Here is a 21,131-nt window from a genome sequence, read left to right as displayed (position 1 = left end):
CTTTAATTTTTTTGAAGAAAGGACGCCCTCTGAAATAGTGATTAAAAGAAATTATTATAAGTGACACTATTTCCAATCTTGATTTATAATTTTATACTCTAAAGTCCATTTTAAAACGAAAATTAATGTTGCAACTTTGGAAAATGCAAGCAGAATTACGATATTTTGGAAAAATTAGTTGGAATTTATATATATATATAATTGAAAAAGTGGGAACAAAGAAAAAATATGTGGAAATTGGAAAGTAATTGAAGTTTCACCGACTCTGTCAAATCCGTACGAACCGATGACCTACAAATTCCCAATCCTTTCTTCTTCTTTCCGTTCTTTACTTTCTTCTTCTTCTTCTTCTTCTTCTTCAACAATCTTCACACACACAACTTTATTATAAACTCAAACAAACCCTATGTCCCTCTCTCTCTAACACTTGAAAAGAAAAGGTCCAATTTTGATCAACAAGCCCCACAAGCAGAGGCAGAGCATATCCCCCCATGGAGGACTACAACAACAACAACATTAATGACCAACAACAGATTATAAAGATGGAAGATACTAGCACTATCACCGATGGCGGCGGCGGAGGCGACGGTGGTGGTGGGGTTTTCTCATTTTCCGATAACATAATACCAAATGGATTGTTTGATTTTTGTGATGGTGATAAATGCTCTGTTGGCTTTATGGAGTTGCTTGGTCTTAATTACAATTCGGAATTTACTGAGGCTTTTAATAATCCTCCGGCCACCCCCAATTGTTCTTCCTCCGTCTCCTCCGCCTCTAGCGACGCTCCTAACGACGACGAACCACCACAACAACAACAACAACACAACCCCACCAAACAGTTAGTAATTTCCTTTTTCATATTTAATTTGAAAAAGAAAACACTTTTTTTTTTCTTGATTGTTTTGATCAGATCCATCCTGAAAATGGGTTTTTTTTTTTTTTTTTTTTTTTTTTTTTTTTTTTTTTTTTTTTTTTTTTTTTTTTTTTTTTTTTTTACAAATGTAAATGGACTTATATGTACTAACCATTTGTCTTTCCATTTTTCTTTTAATTAAATTAGAGTAGTGATAATTAAATTTGTGAATAGATTGAAAGGGATAAAAAAGAAGAAGGAGAAGGAGAAGGAGAAGAAAGCAAGATTTGCATTCATGACAAAGAGTGAAGTTGATCATCTAGAAGATGGTTATCGATGGAGAAAGTACGGCCAAAAAGCTGTCAAAAACAGCCCTTTTCCTAGGTATTCCTTTTTCTTTTCTTTTCTTTTCTTTTCTTCCCTTTTACCCTTCTCTCCTAATCTTTTTCTATTTTACTTTTCCTTTTTCTTCTTTCACACCCACTTTAGCTGATACTGATTACCTCCTCCAATCACTATTCTCGTACTCAAAATCTTTGCGTTGAAATCCCATTTAAGTACTTCTTTCTGTCAATTACAATAATTCTTCCTAAACCCATATGTTTTTCTCTTTCTCACCAAATGTGTCGTATATAATGTCCGAATTTTTTGTAAGGAGTGTTAATTAAGTCACAAATGGGTTAAAGAAGAGAGGAACATAAGTGCATTTAAGGACAAACTACTCTGATCTATAATTAACTACTACGATATTAATATTTCAAAATTCTTTCTTTGTCACAAAATTTAATGTTACATTATCATCTACCCTTTGATACTCATCCTGCTGTCTGATCTCTGTACTAATTTGCACCCTATGGATTAAACCAAATTAAATCTCCAGATATCGAATGTAATTTGAGCTGTTTTTATCTTCTTTATAGGAGTTATTACCGTTGCACGAGTGCGGCTTGTAATGTAAAGAAGAGAGTTGAACGATCTTTTGCTGATCCAACTGTTGTGGTAACCACCTATGAAGGCCAACACACTCACCCAAGCCCTATCCTTACCCGGTCCGCCCTAGCCGTCGCCATTCCAACTCCCCCTTTCACGCCTGGGCCGGGCGGAGAGTGTGTTGGCGGTGTTGTAGCCATGCCATGGCTCAAACCTACCAACAATGATGCTCATGGTTCGGTTTGTGTCCTTACAACTTTTGAGTTATTTTAAATCTGTGACAAAAGCAGTTTTCAAATTAAAATTTTTAAATTTTATTTTGTATACTTTTTTTTTTTTTTTTTTTTTATCTATAGGGTAAAAGAAAAATTTATGACTTTATAAAATGCATTTATATTTTGGTACTTTTTTTAAAAGAGATTGTTTCTATCGCAACCATTAATTAAGTAGTCATGAATAAGCCTAACAAATTAATGATGGAGAGTTTGGGGTTGGGGAAGAGAAATAATTAGTTCAATTGACAACGACTTGTCATCTACTTATTTGTCTTATGGAAAATTGATATCAAATTAATATAAGAACAAATTATCTGTTTTTTATTTTTTATTTTTGAAAATTAATTAAGTCTATAAATACTTTTTTTTTCTTTTTTAATATACTTATTTTGATATTTATTTTTTATTCAAAAATCATGTTTTGGTTTTTGAAAATTAAACTTAGGCTAAATTTAAAGTAAAATAAATTTTAAGAATTTGATTGAAAGTAGATAGCAATTCAAACAATTTAGGGTGGAGTGAGTTAAACTTAAAAACAAACCAATCAACTACCTAATTACTAAATTAAGCCATATTATAGCTAGAAAATTTTCAAAAAAAAAAATTAAAATCCAAACAAAAAAGGTATGAAATTGTATAACAATTGTTAGAATTGAAATAAATTTCTTGTTAATTTTCTTTTTTTTTTTCTATATTGCAAACAGATGGTGACATTCTTCCAGCAATGTCTCATCAATACTTTCAAAACTCGACCTACTTCACTGCCCAGAATTTAGCCGCCAACCACAACCGAAACAACCACATCGGAGCAGCAAACGCAGCCGGAATCCTCCAGGAGAAACGGTTTTGCAACCCAAATTCTAGTTTCCTTGTAGACCATGGCCTGCTTCAAGATGTTGTTCCTCCCCACATGCTGAAACAGGAGTAAAAATATACTATATATTATCATATATATATATATATATTACATTATATAGATATATAGATATATAAATATATATATTAGTTTAAGTTGGAAAAAAGACTAAAATGGTGTTTTTTTGTTTGAATTTTAGCCTAGAGAACTGACTTGTGTTGTTCATAGAAGATGTTAGAGGGAACAAACAAAAATTATGAAATTGAAATTTGTTGCTGACAAAGTTTAATTTGGTGATCTTCTCTCTCTTGAGGAAAAAAAGATGGATTTTTCGAATGTTGAAATTTTGGTTACAAGTTCCATGGATCTTCTAACTTAATTGTATGACCTTTTTTTTTTCTTTTAAGTTTATGAGGTGAGAAAGAGAAAGATTGAGAAGATCATGTGACAGAAGAAAGAGAAGGAGGGTTCTGTGGTTCTATTAAATGATGTTTCTGTCCACTCTCTTTTGCCCCCATATCTTTGTTTTTTTTTCCAAAGCACAAGCAGAGAATATTGTGATTTATTCTTGACAAATATAGTGTTAAAGGTTGAGTTTTTATTGTGTTCTTGCCTGCTTAAATTGCAAGGTTAAAGGTCTCCGTTTCCTTCTGTTAAAAAGTTTATAAACATCACTAGCTTTAGTTTTATTTTAAGCTTTTCGAATGTTGCTTAGAATTCAAATCTTTTAGAATCAAGTGTGTCGTTTTTAAAACTCAAATACTTATCAAAATAGTGTTGAAAAATGTCAAACTCGTTTAGTGAAATAATGCAAGGTTCCTCGAGTATGCCATGTGTTATGTTTGGCATGTATTGAACCACACTACTCTATAAAAGACAAAGTTTCTTATTTTATTAATCCATAGATCGACTTAAACTTTAAACTTTTAAATTGCTTGTGTCAACGAAACTCAATCGATGATTTTGAATCTTTATCAAATAGTCATTACGAATCGAACGTATTTAGTTCTCTAAACTCTTTTGTTATATTCTAACTATTTTATCATTTAAACAATCTACAATAGATATTGCTTTTCAATATGAAAGGAATAAATGAAAGAAAGTATATTCCAATAGAGGATGATCAATGAATAATTAAAGGATTGTTGGTTATCATTTCAAAGGTAAATGATTCAATCTTCTTATAATGATACATGCAATTATTGAACTGTCTATATAGTTTTCGGGATTGATAATGAGTATGGTGTGGGATGATATTTAGATATGGGAAAAGAATATATATGTGTGTGCACTGCAGCTGCAATAAACTAATATAGGTCCTGTCAATATTAATGCCTTAGTTTAGAAGCATTGCAATGTCAATTTTTTTGTGGGTTTGGTTCATTGAACGATGGGGACATATGAGAATATGTAAACATTGTGGAAGAAGAAAAGGAGGGGTTTGATTGTGACTTGTGAAATTTACGACATATTTGAAAGCGATTTTTTTAAATTTAACAAATTATTCTATATCTTACGTTTAGAATCCTTTCGAACAAAACATGTTTTTTATAATTTAAAATCACTTTTGATGGCAGATAATATTATATTTGAACGTTTAAAATCAAACATTAACCAAAGAAAAATTGTTTCAACCGTTTCAAAACTACTCATTTTTCTTAGATAAAAGATTGGATTTTTGGAAGTGGTAGGAAAATAAATAGTGGGTTTGAAGTTTGTGGACGAAAGATTAGTGGGGTTTTTTTTTTTTTTTTCTTTTTTGAAAAGAGATATTCATAAAAGTCCACTTCAATGAAGGAAACAACATGTCACCAAAACATAAATCCATAACCCAACTTGGGAAGCCACAAATGTTTTCGAATTTGAAAGATTAGAAAGAAAAAAAATATCAAAACAGCAACATAGCCAACACAGTGATACATTCATGGAGACAATGTGTGGGAAGGAGACAGAACCTAACCTACTCGTCAAAGCTTGAATTTTCTTAACTGCATCTATGATGACAGTGTAATCAATAGAGTAGTTATTAATTAAGTTTATAGAGTTTAGGGTTTGGGGATGAGAGACTTAGAATTGTGACAATTTGAGAATGAAAGCTTTTCGGGATTTGGTGAATTTCCATGCATGATGCAAAAAGGGGAATATTCTTTAACTCTCCCTATTGTACTATATATCATAAATCCATAAATTTAGCCTCAAATGGAGGGATTGAAGAAAACTCCATATCTTATGCCATATATTAGACTTAGATACCCTATACTTTTATTTTACTTTTCTTGTCTCATTTTAAATTGTCTACCCATTTTCTATTAGGGAAAAATTGAAGCAATTTAAAATTAAATCTCAATAAGCCATGATCTTTGTAAACAAATAAGAAATGAACAAAACACTAAGGTAGTGAAAAATTTTATTTCTCGCCATTTTGTTTCTAAGGCTTTGTATTGATAGAATTCTATCAATGCCTATTAATTTATATCATTGATAGGAGGATATTAAATTTTATTATATTTTGAAATTGTGCTTTTTCAACCTAGTTATCTACGAAATGAGATATTACAAATGCAAGATTTTTGATGTAATAATAAATATACATGTTATCATCTATGGAATGTGTTAAACTGTTAAGCTATAACCATAGAATTTGTTGCTCTTAACTTAGTCGATTCATATAGATCCTATTTTCTTGAAAGTTGAGTTGATTTATAACAACCCAATATGATTAAATGATTGATGTGGCCTAAAAATTGGATTCCAATATAAGATTAGATTCTGATTGTCTAGAGGCGACCAATTTAATCCAAGAAATCTCTCTTCATTCTTCAGCGAACGTATGCCTGAATAGTTTTGTCACTTGATGAAATCTCTGGGCACATTATTTAGCCAAAAAGAGGTAGGGTGTAAAGTCTATAAAATGTCTGAAGTAAATCTAACCTAAAATGGGTTAGGTGAATGGGCATTTTAGGGTTAGGGTTAGGGCTAGAACTAAAAGCTCTCCCAACTTGTTGCGAATCCATAAGCTGTGAGAGAGGGTCTTTTGGCAATCGTCAAAGATTATTAGATCTGCCCATGTGTTATGGTAAATTCATTTTTGTTTCACAAAAAAAAAAAAAAAAAAAGAGTAAGATCATAAAATGACCCTGTAGATTGAATGAATCATAAGTGAGGTACCCAAGTATTCAATTATTAAATCACTAAAACATTTTCACAAAGGGAAGAACAATGGTGTCATGTACTAGTTACAAATTACACCAAAGAGTTTTATGTGAACCAATCTCCTACTCAATTGTCTATCTAAGAAAATAATGATATTGTAGGCACCTGCAAACCAGCAAACAATCACTCAAACCAACAAATTGAATACATTGACAAAAACTCAATTCAATTCAGATTAGCCAATACCAAACCACCTGTCTAGTGAAAAAGATACATATCATATCAACCTAAACATGTCTCATTCCCGATTAATAAGTTACAATGCTTCCACAAAGCGTGTACCCTCAACCAAAGGTCAAGTTTGAATCCTTCCACATATGTATAAGAGTTACAATATCTTCAATTGGGTAATGTCTTTGAATCCCCTTTATAATTCTTCAAAAAAGATGAAGTTATAAAGTTCAGGTGTCTAGAAGATAGAAAGATGTAATTCAAACATACCTCCGAATAAAATCAAGGATTAACTACAAAATACTCCATAAACAAAAAAATTGATACAAGATAACTAACAAATTTCCTTTATCAAATCTCAATAAAACACTTAATCCTAATCACCTTAAAGTTGATTCCTCATTCAAGAAGAAGAATCCCTTGAAAATAATTTAAAACTATAATCAACCTCATTGCTGTAACAATATAATTTCGAACATCTCCAAAGTCGATTACAAAAAAACATAAAGCAGGAAAATTAAATAAATAAAAAAATAAAGAACCTACTGGCATCTATGTGTTAATGCAAGTATCAAATGGATTAAAGGAGGTAGAACTACAGTTTTTAAGGCATTAATAGCACATTAATTACCGTCTAGAGCAGCAACTCCATGGAAGTACATGCAAGCTCTGCCTATCCCTTCATATATATATAATTACACCAACAGGAGCAGGACCATTGACATAGCCAGTAGACTATATAGTACATCAGCTTTACACGAGCAATTCAAAAACTGCCTTGGCTACGAGTCGAGCAGCTAACATGAAGTCTTTGTTACCATCCTAATTCAGTGTATTTACTAGAAATTAAAGGCTCAATGTTAGTTGCCAACAGGATAAACTTCAAAATATCTTAAACAACCTACCTATAGCTTTGGCAACACTGTTAAACACACGCTGGACTAACAACAGGACTTGCTTTTGATTGAAGTCGCATACAATCCAACTCCTGCAGAATTTGAAAATATTAAAGAATTAGAGAAAACTGAAATCCTGAAAATGAATTCTCAAGCTGTATTATTTAGCTTGTACGAGAGTTTTTTTTGAAATAATTAAAATCATTTCAACAAGTTTTAAATCCTTTCAAATCAATTTATTGTTTGATTTCACACTTTTAATCGCAGTTTCCATACCATCAGAATTGATTTTGAAGATTAATGTCATTTTAGCCATTTCAAAATCACTTTTAGATATAGTTTATTTACGGTTGACAAGTGGAGATTTTATGTACCACTAGCATCAATCTAATATAATTGCATGGCTTAACAAAAATATAACTGGAAAAGATATAGTGAATACAAGAGAAGAGATACGAATCTGTATGTGCATGAATGAATACTAACTCGTACAGCTGAGGAATATTGGGCGTCAAGTTTTTGACTAAAAAGATTTGGCTGAGGCGGCACTTCTTGAGAAGAGACACCCGGTAATGAAGAATGAATCTGATGGTTTGGTTTTTGAAGCTTTTCCTGCTTTAGTTGTTTCTCAAACAAGGCAAACTCTTCTGGCTTCTCCCACTAAGAACCAATTTTCAAAGGTACTATCATAAATTGCACCACACAAATTGGAAACAACTGTTGCAAGACGGATGGATGAGGACATAAAGCTTACCAAGCTTTCATAGGTGACACAGTTATAATAGTATTTGAAACCGTCTGGGCAGGTGTGTTCACTCCAATCACACTCCAAAGTAACTTCTACCCGAGAGCTTGGACGCCCCATAGGTGAGTCGGAAGTACAACTAAAGGTCTGAACACCACGTACAGCAGGAGGCTGCACAAAAAACATAGAAGAAAATACACACACAAGTTAATGACAATATGGCAATAAACGACCTCTTTAGTAATTATCCGCAAAGAAAAGTTTCAGCATTTGTTTCACTGCTCCCGGAATAGAATTAGGATGCCAATCATGACAAGGTCTTTTACTTTAATGTAATTTGACAGCTATTACAAGAACTTTATAATTCAAATCATCTTCACACCATATTCTCACGAACCTGTAAATTTTGCTGCTGATGTGAATCTTGCCGGGGCTGTTGACAAGGCACCTGATTCTGCATCTTAGAAAAATCAGTCTGAATAGGAGGCTGACAAACTTGCTGTGTTGACCTCATTGGTTGTGATGACATTTGAGCAAAAGATGATGGCGGTTCCTGTATTTGAGGGGATGGTTTCTGTATGCTATTAGGAGCAAAAGGGGTATGGGATGCCGCTTGGGAAGCATTCCTAGGTGGTCCTAAACTTGGAGAATTTTGTTGTCCCGGGTATGAATTATTGGGAAAACACCCTCCAGCAGGACCAACAGGAGGCTCAGGTCTAGAAAGGTTGAACCATTAAGAAAACAGTTTATGTTATAAGTTAGATAAAAAGAAACAATTACGGTATTACCTAAACGGTTGAGGATGATGACCAAATCTCGGGCTGCCTGATACGTTGCTGCTTCTGCGAGAAATATATATATTTAACAATTGAACATTGACACAACAATAAGAAAATAAGCATAAAAGAACCTATGCTATATCTGCTACATGCAAATGTATGTATGTTCAAAATGTTTGTCCGACACATTCATGAAATATAAATACATAATGGCCTGCAATATAAAAACTAATTATTGTTAGCTTACATCACAGTAGTTCAAATTCAACAATATTTGTCCATCTAGAGGTTTCGTCACTTTCAAATAGGGAAACAGGGGATATCATCGGTAGTAGGCTAGAGCATAGCATCAAGTCATTTAATAGAACTACTCATTTCGGTTTCCATCTGTCCATTTTCTTAAAAGAAACAAACCTTCAAGTTGGGAGGAAGTGAACATGGGGATGATGTAGCCTAAGTATTCTCAAGCAATAATCTTCCAAGAATTAATCTTGTGCCTCTTTTATCGAAGTCATAATGATTGTTTCGTAGAAGAGAGGAACACTCCTGTTTTATAGAGTTCTATTACATGTGGGAGTAAAAAGGAAATCAATTCTCTATTCTTCTTACATCAGGGAGGAGCGCATACAAGAATTAGGGGAGTTGGCTCCTACATTTCCTTGCACTCTCTCTCTCTCTCACACAGGATATATATAATTATATACATCACACTCCCTTGGCTTCGTAGTGCTCTACAGATTTAGAGATAGTTATTTGGTGATGCAAGAAGCAAGAGCTTAAGGTACATTAACTAGTTACATCAGCTATTATCATGATTCAAGGTTACCACACGACAGATGAGCAATCAGTAACGAGAGAATACACTTCATATACATAATAGATACAAGGAAATAGTAATGTGTTAGGCTGAACCTTTGTTCACCAATCCTGGGTTTCTTAGGGTCTGCCAGACGAACAATCAATGGCTGATCACAACCCTAGTGACGTAGAAAGAAACATGAAACCAATGTTAAGCTTAGAAGAGTAATTCACACATACACCAGAGTATATATGGGATTATATAGACAAGCCCTACTCTCATCGTAAAATTGCCATTCAATGCTTTGATTGCTGCCAATGCCATATCTCTTCGAGCATACTTTACAAAGGCAGATCCTTGATAAGAGCATGAGCACCAAAATCAGAAACATAAATTGAGAGTCTGGCCCAAAGTTAAAGTTAACTTTGCAATCGAGAGAAGAAATTAAAAGCCTCTATGGCTGATCAGTAAAACATGGGAGAAATAATGTTTCAATTTCAACTGATTTTCTGACACAATATGATTCTATAAGTACTTTATCCATCAGAATAAAGATTTTACTCTCAATGATCTGTTCGCAATTTCATCCTGTACAAGTTTGTGTTATAAAGAAATTACGGATAGGCTTGACAAGGTTTGATACTGTACATTGAAAATTAATAACTTTTGAGAAAAACTTCCACGATAAGTACAATAAGCTATTTAAAATCTTCCTCAATAAATTTCAATAGAAGAAAATTTCACACCTCGGCTTTGCTTCAGGTCATCTCGTATGATGTAAATATCCTCAACGAAACCATAAGGTGAGAATACCTGACAGATGAAATGTTCAAAAAAAACTCTTGATTGAATAAATGGCAAAGATAAATAAATAACACAGTAAAATAAAATAAGAACTGCTTCTCTAGCCTCATTTATTTGGTGATTTCCTCAACCTATCATCCATAACCTTTATAGCACTGGACAAAATAACATATATCAATTGTTTTCCCTAGTCTTACAAAATCTTTTTGCACCTTACAGTAACATGCACGACATCTTAAAGGTCACACAAGACACAATAGCCAAAGCATAAATCAAATCCATACTGAGGGAGGATAATGAGGAGATCTGAACAAGTTCGTGAACACCTAGAGGCAACACCAATTCTGAAGAACCATGAGTGGAGATCATGAAAAGCCCCAATTATTTATTATCCTAGGTGGGCAACCACCATGATTTGAACGTATGAACTCAAAAACATTTAATCTTATGACTTATGCAGCCATGGGGAAAAGTTCAAGACAAAGAACATGGATGATTTTCTATTAATCTGTGTATAATTGGGTGGATTTTTATTATTTACTTGTGTTCAATTATTTGTTTAAATTAATAGAATATACTGAATGTTTAACTTGGTTAGTCAAATTTTGGTAAACTACTAATCTTGGGGTAACTTAACGACCATTTAACCAGAAAAGAGAATACGAACTTAATTAAATATTTTCACACTTCCCTTAAAAACAATATATCTTAATTTAAAAGTCATCTTTGCACCAATGTAGTTAACAAAAGTTGATGGTGGGGTTTCTTTCAGTAATTTTCCAAAACCTCAAAAGTTAAAATTGTTCAAGTATTCAGATTAAAATCTCAGAACCAAAAGTGCAATGTTTCTTTAAAAAAATAACTCAATGTTGTGTGTGTGAAGAATATTGCTTACTTACCTCCTCAATTTCCCTTTTTGTAGTATTTTTATTCAAGCTACCAACATACAATTTTTCAAGTACTCCTACATAAAACATAAAAATAAAAAATTTGAAAGGGGCAAAGTCATGAGATAATTGATTAAGGGGTTCCCTCTTAGGGGAAACAATCAGAATAATGTGCAGCTTGGTCATGCAAAGCTCAAAACATATAAAGCAAGAACGCAGTAGAAAAAATGCTCAACTACTGCACTAAAATAACCTTGTTAAGATACAAACGATACAGAATGCATAAAGGAAAAATACATCAAAGCGATGCAACAGGAAGTCAGGAATACCAGAAACTCACCCAGGCGGTCCTTTTCACTGTCAGCATATTTTACATTGATGGGAGTCAGTTCCTGATATTAAAGACTAGTAAGAAAAGCCTTTTTTAAAGAAAATATAGTTAGAAAAGTTATTATGACATAAATTGAGTTACCTAAATATTATCAGAAACAGTAAAAAGAGACTTTTTAGTCATTTATTTATTTATTTTGATAGGAAACAAACTTCCAAAATAAGAACAACAGTGCTTCATTACTCACTCCAGGAAAAGTATACTGGTTGTCCAAAGCTCTGATTGCCCTGTCTGCTTCAACGGAGGAAGAGTATTTCACAAAACAACTGCCTGAAAAGAAAATCATAAATCTGCTTTAATATTATTCTTACGAATGACAGCATAAAGACAGACATTAACCATAATCCATTTGGATCTTAACGATAAACACTATTCATATCAAAGCTGTCATCTAAAAATGACATCTCAGTCAACAAACTTCAATTAAAGATGACATCTGTAAACAAAGCATGATAAAATCAACTTGAAACAACAGTGCAATAAAAACTTATTTTAAAGAAAAACGCCACAGAAGGTCTTGATCATATATAAGAACTGACAAGTGTTATTAAGAAATTTAGAAGGAATAAGATGACAGTGATTCAATAAAATAGAATTTTCTTTGACAAGGGGATGTTCTCGAAAAGACAAGGCACTGTCATCAAATCTTAAATAAACAAGAACATGTCAATTTTGCAGCCGTACTCCAAATGTATGAAGATCAAAAGAGAGCTGATGATACTCTGGTCAACCCAAACAGCAGAACAATAAAATGGAATTAAACTTAAAATGAAGAAAATACCTTGTTGTTGGCCAGTTATCTTATCCCTTAATATTACAATCTCAACAATATCTCCATGTACTTCAAACAAAGGACGAATCTGACACCAAAGATTTAAACCGTCAATAATGTTAAATTATGACTTAAAGAATTGTAGATGACTTTAATATGAGGGAGAAATAAAATGAATAAAGTAACGTAATTAGCAAACATTTAGAAGTTTGATTTTGAAGGTTTTTGAAGTAAGAAACAAAATACTAAGAACAAAAACAAGTATAAAACACCCTCTTCTTTATTGAATCTTGATTTTGAAGGTTATCAACGGAAAAAAAAAAGTCAAGTTTAAGTATTTAAGTTTTTTGTCTGTTGGAACTTTTGAATGATTTGAAGTTCACAGAAACATTCCATTCAAATTTGTGAAATGGTACAACCATTGTTACTTAGTTATAATAGCCTCCCCAAGACTCCCAAATGCAAGACAATGATCATAAAGTATTGTTCATAAGCCTACAAATTTTGTTTGAATGCAATTAGAGAGTTTTCCATGACAAGTCCATGGATTGTTTTGATTTTGGTTCAGCTCGTCTGCTATCTTCTTCTTGGTATATTTGTCTTAACTTGAATGTTTTTATTTCTCCTGTGTAATCATGTCGTAATGACATTATGTAATTCTTCAATAGTTGTATTTTGTATTGGTATATGATGAGGGTGCTGTGGGTGTGTCAACCTAGTCAAGATATCTAGGTGCACTGGTTGATCCTTGGTTTTTTAGTTTCCTATGCTTATTATGTCTCATTATATCTCTGAGATAAACTCTTTCCGTTTCATCACTGAAAAGTTTTGTTTCTGTTTAAGGGAAAAAAAAGTATATAAGCCTAAAAATTAAGAAAATCCCAAAAAATAACTAAAAGATGGAACCAAGATTAGTGAGACGATATAAGACCATGAATCTTCCTTCCCAAAGAACTCTTTCGCCTACAAGGTTATATGAGTTGGCAAAGCATGAAAATTAAAACTTACAGCTTCTTCAGTTCCTGTTCGGGGAACTTGTGCAACATACAATTTCACATGACCACTAGCCTCAGCATGATCTGGAAGAGAATAAATAAACAAAAAAACCATCTCAATGACATCCATTATGAACAAATTGCTCCAAAGGAAAGCAACATCAGATAGTTTTTGTAGTAAAAGTTCCCCTAATTCCCAGTGCCTCGTGTTAACTGTTAGGCAGTTAAAAGAGCAATTTAATGTTCTTAAAGTAGATCTCAACTTTATTGCATAAAAATCTTGGAATACTTGAAGAAAAGTTCAAAAAAGAAAATAAAAAAAAATAATAAAATCCAAACGCAATCATACAGAACCGAGGGATAATCAAAGGAAAAGGAATGTATTAACAAATGTAGTGTTAACGACAAACTTCAAAATTTGAAAATGCCCAATAAAAAGAAAAATTAGAGTCAAATTATCTATTTAACAGTCTAAAAGAGAAATCATTAAGTTCAGTTCATGATCCAGCAGGGAACTGTAAGCAAGGCAACAAGATATATTAGTGTCAAAATATATTAGTGCTATAAACCAACAATATAGCTATGTTCAACACTACATGATTAATAAAAAGTCAAATACCTCCAGGAACAGTTCTGTTGGAATAGTTTCTAGGCCTTTTACGCCCTAAATTGGCATTTGGATTCCCACAATTCGGCCTCAAACCGCCGTTTCCGAACCCCTCAGTCATCTCGCCGTTAAAGTGCGGCTGGGGACGGTAGTCCGGGGGATGATTGTGGAACTCCGGATGGTTCCAGTTGTTCTGCTGGTGCTGATGCTGGAACGGGTGCTGAAGCTGGTGCTGGTGAGGTGGCGGGGGCGGGGGCGGGGGCTGAGGCTGGAAGGGAGGCTGGTGCTGCGTAGGGGGCGGAGGAGGAGGTGGTGGTGGATGGGGGGGGTACTGAGGGGGATAATTGGGCTGGCCAAAAGGGGGCCCGGGATGGTGATTGGGGTATTGAACATAGGGATCAAACTGGTGATTGAAATTGGGACGTCGGTCGTCGGAAGGCCACGAAGGTCCGGAGGAAGAAGGGTGGTGCCTCTCCAGTTTTGCAAAAAAAGGAATGGAACAACAAAAATTAAGTGGAGGCCTGAGAATGATCAGGCGATTGAGAATCGAAGACAAAGGAGGGAGATGAAAGAGAGATGAGCACTGAAACTTGGGTGCGAGTTCCCGCACAGGATCATCTATCTCCAAAAATACCCTTATCCGTCTTCACTCTGTTTTCCTAAAGTCTTCCTTTTCTTTTTAATAATTGTATAGAACCCAAATCAAAAAAATCGGTCCATAGTTCGATAGCAAATGAGGTTTGAGTTTACCCGTAGCTGGGTTCGGTTCGGTTCGGTTGAGTAGATTTTCCTTGACCAATACGAACTTTCGAGTTCCTCAAATTAATAACTCATATAAGATATTAATCAAATTCCAAAATTTGATTTGGGTTGTATTATTTATTTATTTATTTTTAGTATTTTGTTTATTAATTTACGCTACTTAATTATTTATAATTTAATTTTTTTTAAGTATATTATTTATTAATTTAAATTTTTCTAAAACATTTTAACAATTAAAATTTCATGAAACTCAAATATTAAATATTAAAATTCAACATATCTATTACAAGTCGAAAAATAAAAGTTTTATAATAATATGTATGAATTATAATATTTATAAGTTGTAATATATATTTTAATAATATTAGAAATCAAGTTGTGTTGGGTCAACCCGTATTTTAAAAAATGTAATCTAAACCCAACTCAATCCGAAAAAAAAAATTACAAAATTCAACCCAAAATAAAAAGTAAAAAGAGTTAACCATGGAAATAGCAAACTTTTAAATAACAACCTCAAAGATGATAAAAATTGAAAAAAAAAATGAAAAATAGCAAAATCACCGTCCGCCTTTTTTTAATTATAATAAACCCGAATATACCCATGGGTATAAGATAATCTATATATTCTTGATACTATTTGAATAGCTCTAAGAAAATGACAGATTTCACGAACCATTCAAATTTGATAAATCTTAAATAAATTGACTAAAAAATAATGTGAAATATATATACAAACCGTCTCCTAAAATAATATCAAATGTATATACAAGATTTTCTGTTTTGTTATATTTTAAATATTTAAATCTGTTTTGTTATATTTTAAATATTTTATTAAATAATACATAATATATATTTAACCGCAGTTTAAATTTAAATTGTTATTAAAAATGTATATTATATATTATTTAATAAATGGTTTAAAATATAAAAAGCGAGAATCTCATATGGAAATTTTCCAGAACTCCAAACACGTGCATTTTTTAAATTTTTTTGAAATATCAATATTCATATTATTTGCATTTTTTACGTTAAACGTCTATTTTTTGTTTAATAGTTTTCGTCGATTAATTTCAATTTTTAAAGTATATTGTCGAAGACCATGGTAGGTTCATAACAATTTTTTGTTATGGTTTTCTAACTAGTAAAGATTGTGTTGGATGGTAGATGGATTAAATATTCTCGGTATCTTGATTATCGTGTCTTGATGTATACAATCCATTTTCAACTTCGTTTCAAAGATTTGTAGAATGCATTCAAGGTAGATTTTTTCCATCTTCAAATCTTGATTATGTTAGTTTTGTCGAAATTTTCTGATGATAATGTATTTGTGGTTGTTGACTTTGACTTTGTATAGTTGGTGCAACCGAAAGTACCTCGTATTTGAATAGTGAAGTACCCATATCTCAAGATTCACATCACGAGGCAGTATCTACCTGTTGTTATAAGATAATTGAATTACTCAAAGATGATGACTAAGCCTCCAAATTTGGTAAATCCTAACTAAATCAACAACCTCCCTATAATAACGTATATCATTTGGATTGTTATATTTAAAACAATTTATTAACAATATGGGTAATTATTATTAAATAATACATAATATATATTTTTAATAACAATTTGAAATTATATTTTAAATTAGATTCTTACTTTAAGCGCAAATTACGTTTATTCATTTTTTTATTGCTTTTTATTTTAAAAATTCTATTATGTTTATTCATTTTTTTATTGCTTTTTATTTTAAAAATTCTATTATGTTTATTCATTTTTTATTGCTTTTTATTTTAAAAATTCTATTTTGATGGCTTGAAAATTAAGAAGCTACTAGACAAGAAGAAAATTCTTTATTTTACTCCAAAGATATGAAGAGTTTGAAGAGGACGAAGCTAGAAGCTCCAATTGTTACTACAACTACTAGAAGGATTAAAAAACTTTGAAGGTTTGAAGGGGACGAAGCTTTGATAGTGATGATTTTCAGCTTTTGGAAGAAAATTAGGATTTTGATAGGTGTTAATTGATTTCAGAGCAAATTACGTTTATTCATATTTTTTATTGTTTTTTATTTTTAAAAAATCTATTTTGGTGGCAGCGCAAATTACATTTTGACGAAGAAACTACTTAGAAAATTCAATTCTTTGCTTTGCGCCGAATGTATGAAGACTTTGAAGGGGACGAAGCTGGAATCTCTAATCGTTTTTGCAACTGCCGAAAGATTTAAAAGACTTTGAAGGTTTGAAAGAGACGAATAGGACGGAGCTTTGATGGTGATAATTTTTTGCTTTTAGGGAAAATTAGGATTTTAATAGATAAATTAGGGGATAAATGTAATCATTGTGTTTTAGGAGTTTGAGTTAATTACAGGGAATCTGTGCTTTGTTGAATAATTGTATTTAGTATGAAATTTTTTCACTTAGGTAAAGGGCACTTTGTTGTATCAACCTTTTTTTCTTCATATTTTTTTTATTTTGTTATTTTATCAATTAAGATTAAAATTTGTCATTTATTCGAAGGAAATCTTATTCTTCTTGTGAGTCCAAATAAAAATTAACTCAATCCAACCCTTACAATTTGGATTGAGTAATCGTGATTGTTCGGATTGTCCGATCATTTGAACACCTCTAGAGCTTATATTAATTTCATTATCTTATAATTTACACTTTTAGCTCTTTCTTCCTTGTTCTTCTTTATTTTACACCCCTTCTTTTTTCGTTTTCTTTTTTCTCTTTTTTCTTTCTTCCTTTTTCTTTTTTCTTCCTTTTTTTTCGTTTTTTCTTTCTGTTTTTGCCACGTCGTCTTCTTCTTCCATTCTTATTCTTCCTTTTTCTTCTTGCTTCTCTTCTACTTTGTTCTCCAATTTTTTTCTTCTTCCGCAGAAGCCAGAAAGAGAAAGAATAATCTGAACAAATAAAAAAAAAAAAAACAAATAACAAGAATTGGAATGAGAAAAAGGAACGAGAAGCTATTCATAGGCGAGGAATAGTATTTAGGAACGAGAATCAGAAACAAGAAATAGGTATATACAAATAACAAGAATTGGAATAAAAAAATAAACGAATAACGAGAAGCGATAAATAGGAACAGGTATAAGTTTGTCACATACTAGCCTAATGTGCGGATGAGATTATTTTGGTAAATTAGGCGGTTGACATCATCATAAGGTTATTAGAATTTGAATTGTAGGCCATCAGATTTCATTTGAGCCTCCATTTGGAGGTCATTTGTACAAAAAAAACCTTTTTTTTCTTCTAACATGTCTTTAAAAAAATTAGACCCATAGTATGAACTTGTTTACTTTTGTGAAAATGACCAAAAAATTTAAGCCACGTAATACATGTACATATGATACATCTAATATATCCTACACATCTGATACATTTTGATACATCGTTGATATACACTTGGTACATTTTTACTTCAAATAAGGAGAAAAAAAAGAAAAGTAAAAGTAATAATTGTCAAATCTATAAAACCTCACCTTCATAGTTTAAAATTAAAAATGAAAATGTCTTACTTCATTTTATCTCTTTAGTGAACATACTTCTCAATTAGGGCACAACCCCCTACATGTAAGTGTATTTCATGGATCTGGGTTCTTGTGTTATTATTTCTTTACTTTGTTAATTTCTTGTTATAACATTAGACAACATTGTTTTCTTAACCAACATATTGTTTTTTTAATAATAATAATAATACCAACATATTGTTTTTTTAATAATAATAATAATAATATTATTATTATTATTATTAATAGACATAGTTCGGGAAAAAGTCTTATATTTCATGCTTTTCTTAATGGAAAAACTAAAAAGAAAACAATAGTCGTCTTCTGTAGTTTTCTATTGAGTTACTCCATCATTCCTAAGAAAAAGGGTCGTAACAACTATAAGATAGATTTTAATATAAAATTTATAGACTAATACAACTTTAAGGGTGTGTTTGGGGGAGGGAAAGAGTTATGGGGGAAAAGGATTATTATAATCCTAGGATTATGATAATCCTAGTATTATGATAATATGTGTTTGGGGGAAGATTTATTATTGATAGTGTTATGATAATATGTGTTTGGGGGAAGAATTATTATTGGTAGTGTTATTATAATATGTGTTTGGGGGAAGAATTATTATTGGTAGTGTTATAATAGTATGTGTTTGGGAAAGGGATTATTATAGTAGTGTTATAATAATATGTGTTTGGGGAAAGAATTATTATAGTAGTATTATTATAATATGTGTTTGGGGGAAAGATTATTATTATAGTATTATTATAAAATGTGTTTGGAGGAAGAGTTATGATTGTAGTATTATTATAAAACTTGTTTGGGGCAAAGATTACGTTAATTAGATTTATGTTATTTTTTTTAAATAAGGAATGTTAATATAAGAATAAAAAATATATAATTTTTTTTTTCATGATCAATATTCAATTATGTAATTAGAATAATCTAAACATAATTCTGTAACTAGGTTTTGAAAATATAATTCTCTTACGTTATGTCGTCCAAAATTAATTCGTAAATCCGTAAATTCATTAGCGTATTTAAACCAAATTATTTCCACGTATTACCAACTTATAAATATTGTAAAAAAAAAACTTGAACGAAAACACTACATTAATAGGATAATACAACAATTCATACCATTACATTTTAAAGCGAAACGAAACTACAAACTAATTAACTTCAACAGAATTTAAAGTTCGTTATATAATAAGACATAACAAGTTAGAATAATAACATATAGTCCAAGTAAGAAAAGTTTCATTAATACAAATAAAACAAACTAACTAGTCATTGGTTTTCTTGAAGAATGAGGCTGCAGTACGGGTACTTCATATGGTCGGGAACTTCAAGGAAAGCTTTCATGTCATCGACGTTACGCATAAGTATACGCATTAAGCGAAACCTATCCATCAATGTGAGCTCAGGGATGGCCTCCAAATGTCGAACAATCTCTTGACGTGTTTGGGTAGCATCTTGACGTTGTAGGATAGGCCATTCAGCAATGCGATGAAGTTGTTCATTTCCATACTCAATGGCAGTACGAACTATGTCCCCACTATCTGTGGCATGTCCTGGACGTTTCCGCTTAGACCCGCTTGAAACATTTCTACGTTCACTGACCCTAGCGGTTCTTGTTTCCATCAAATCATCAGGCGACATGTTCAATCCCGGACTGTACATTGGCGGAAAGTCCGTATCTGGCATAGCATCAGCAGCTTCTGCGTCATACCCAGGAGGATCGTTTGACCCAATGTCCGCAAAACTCTCAGCCCGACCTCCTGTTGCACGATCTTTGCCAAACACGTACGACAGTTCGTCATAGTGGACAAACGACTTATTAAGGAGGCCTTTCGCCGCCGGATGACTCTGTATAAGTGCAATAATAAATTATTAGTCCATGTATTCAAATAATCAAACAAGTGTTCAAATATCTAGTAACGCACCTTTACCCAATCGTCAAAGACTTCTTTCTCAGCGACGATGCATTTTTTTTCATCATTCCACCCAAAACCACTACAGTTTGGGCCACGCATCTCCGCAAGTGCGTGAAACATTCTCTTCATCAATTTGATTCGACTATCGATGGTTGAAGCATGGATATTAGAACCTGGGATCTTGAACGCCATCATTCTCGCCAGCTGATTTAAGTACCCGGGACGAAAGGTCCCATTGTCGGACCTCCACCCACCAGCATTGACTAACTCCACGAGGCACTCCACGAGGCCTGCCTCTTCCTCTTTAGTCCAAGTATGTTTAGGTAGTCTCGATGAACTTGTCATGCTAGACGTAAAACGCAAAACATATTAGTTTCATTAAGTTCCGTATGATTAGATAACATACATACGATTAATTTCATAGTACAATGAACTCCTGCTGAAAAACAGTTTGGCAGTAAGTTAATTGGTTAACCAATACATTCAAAATAATCATGTTACAAAAACTATGACAAAATAAGACTTATTGGCAGAACTACTTAAGTATGAAAATGAACGGGGAACATTTAATTTTTCTATTGGTTACGCAACTCCCATTCAGTAAACATTTCTTCTGCAAGGTTGTCCCTCCATTGACTCCACTCATTCGACGTCTCTATGTAATGTATGTCATCCGCGGCAGTAGTCGCGTGGGTGGAATCAACCTCATCTATGTTGTCTTCTATATCAAAGTTCGTCATCTCCCTATTGATAAGGTTGTGGAGGAGACAACATGCGAGTATTGTGCGACATTGAACTTCTACAGGATAGTATGACTTTCCCCGTAGTATCGCCCATCGACCCTTCAAGACACCGAATGCTCTTTCGATTACATTACGAGCAGAAGAATGTTTCATATTGAAGAACTCTTTCGACGTTGAAGGTGCATTTTCAGGGCCACGCCATTCTTGTAAGTGATAGCGT

At 32.5% G+C, this 21,131-nt stretch overlaps 2 protein-coding genes across 16 annotated transcripts; one reads left to right on the top strand and one right to left on the bottom strand.

Moving 5' to 3' along the window:
- Positions 1–232: 232 nt before the first annotated feature.
- Positions 233–3,515, top strand: LOC103489912 (WRKY transcription factor 68-like). 4 transcript variants are annotated; one of them, XM_051084342.1, is made up of 4 exons: positions 233–838; positions 1,088–1,237; positions 1,774–2,018; positions 2,763–3,515. In XM_051084342.1, the coding sequence occupies exons 1-4, from the start codon at positions 492–494 to the stop codon at positions 2,984–2,986; spliced, it is 966 nt and encodes a 321-aa protein (XP_050940299.1). In that variant the 5' UTR covers positions 233–491; the 3' UTR covers positions 2,987–3,515. The 4 variants fall into 4 exon arrangements, with proteins under 4 accessions (XP_050940299.1, XP_050940301.1, XP_050940298.1 ...); XM_051084344.1 differs by having other exon boundaries at positions 1,774–2,023; XM_051084341.1 differs by having other exon boundaries at positions 1,061–1,237.
- Positions 3,516–6,058: 2,543 nt separating this feature from the next.
- Positions 6,059–14,627, bottom strand: LOC103489911 (flowering time control protein FCA). 12 transcript variants are annotated; one of them, XR_007820504.1, is made up of 16 exons: positions 13,986–14,627; positions 13,380–13,450; positions 12,381–12,459; positions 11,787–11,869; positions 11,549–11,600; positions 11,221–11,285; positions 10,264–10,330; positions 9,794–9,873; positions 9,631–9,695; positions 8,728–8,781; positions 8,337–8,655; positions 7,949–8,110; positions 7,687–7,854; positions 7,204–7,286; positions 6,930–7,137; positions 6,251–6,502 (listed from the first exon to the last, which is right to left on the bottom strand). XR_007820504.1 is itself a non-coding variant. In XM_051084336.1 (15 exons), the coding sequence occupies exons 1-14, from the start codon at positions 14,092–14,094 to the stop codon at positions 7,224–7,226; spliced, it is 1,437 nt and encodes a 478-aa protein (XP_050940293.1). In that variant the 5' UTR covers positions 14,095–14,627; the 3' UTR covers positions 6,676–7,137; positions 7,204–7,223. The 12 variants fall into 12 exon arrangements, 8 of the variants coding, with proteins under 8 accessions (XP_050940293.1, XP_050940295.1, XP_008447475.3 ...); XR_007820502.1 differs by having other exon boundaries at positions 7,681–7,854; positions 13,986–14,626; XR_007820503.1 differs by lacking the exon at positions 6,251–6,502 and adding an exon at positions 6,059–6,232 and having other exon boundaries at positions 6,930–7,286; positions 7,681–7,854; positions 13,986–14,626.
- Between the last annotated feature and the right edge of the window lie 6,504 nt (positions 14,628–21,131).

This window comes from Cucumis melo, chromosome 4 (assembly GCF_025177605.1).
Source record: "Cucumis melo cultivar AY chromosome 4, USDA_Cmelo_AY_1.0, whole genome shotgun sequence".
In the NCBI taxonomy this organism is placed as follows: Eukaryota; Viridiplantae; Streptophyta; class Magnoliopsida; order Cucurbitales; family Cucurbitaceae; genus Cucumis; species Cucumis melo.
The sequence above is the reverse complement of the archived record's forward strand: the minus strand, read 5'-3'. Positions and strand labels throughout refer to the sequence as shown.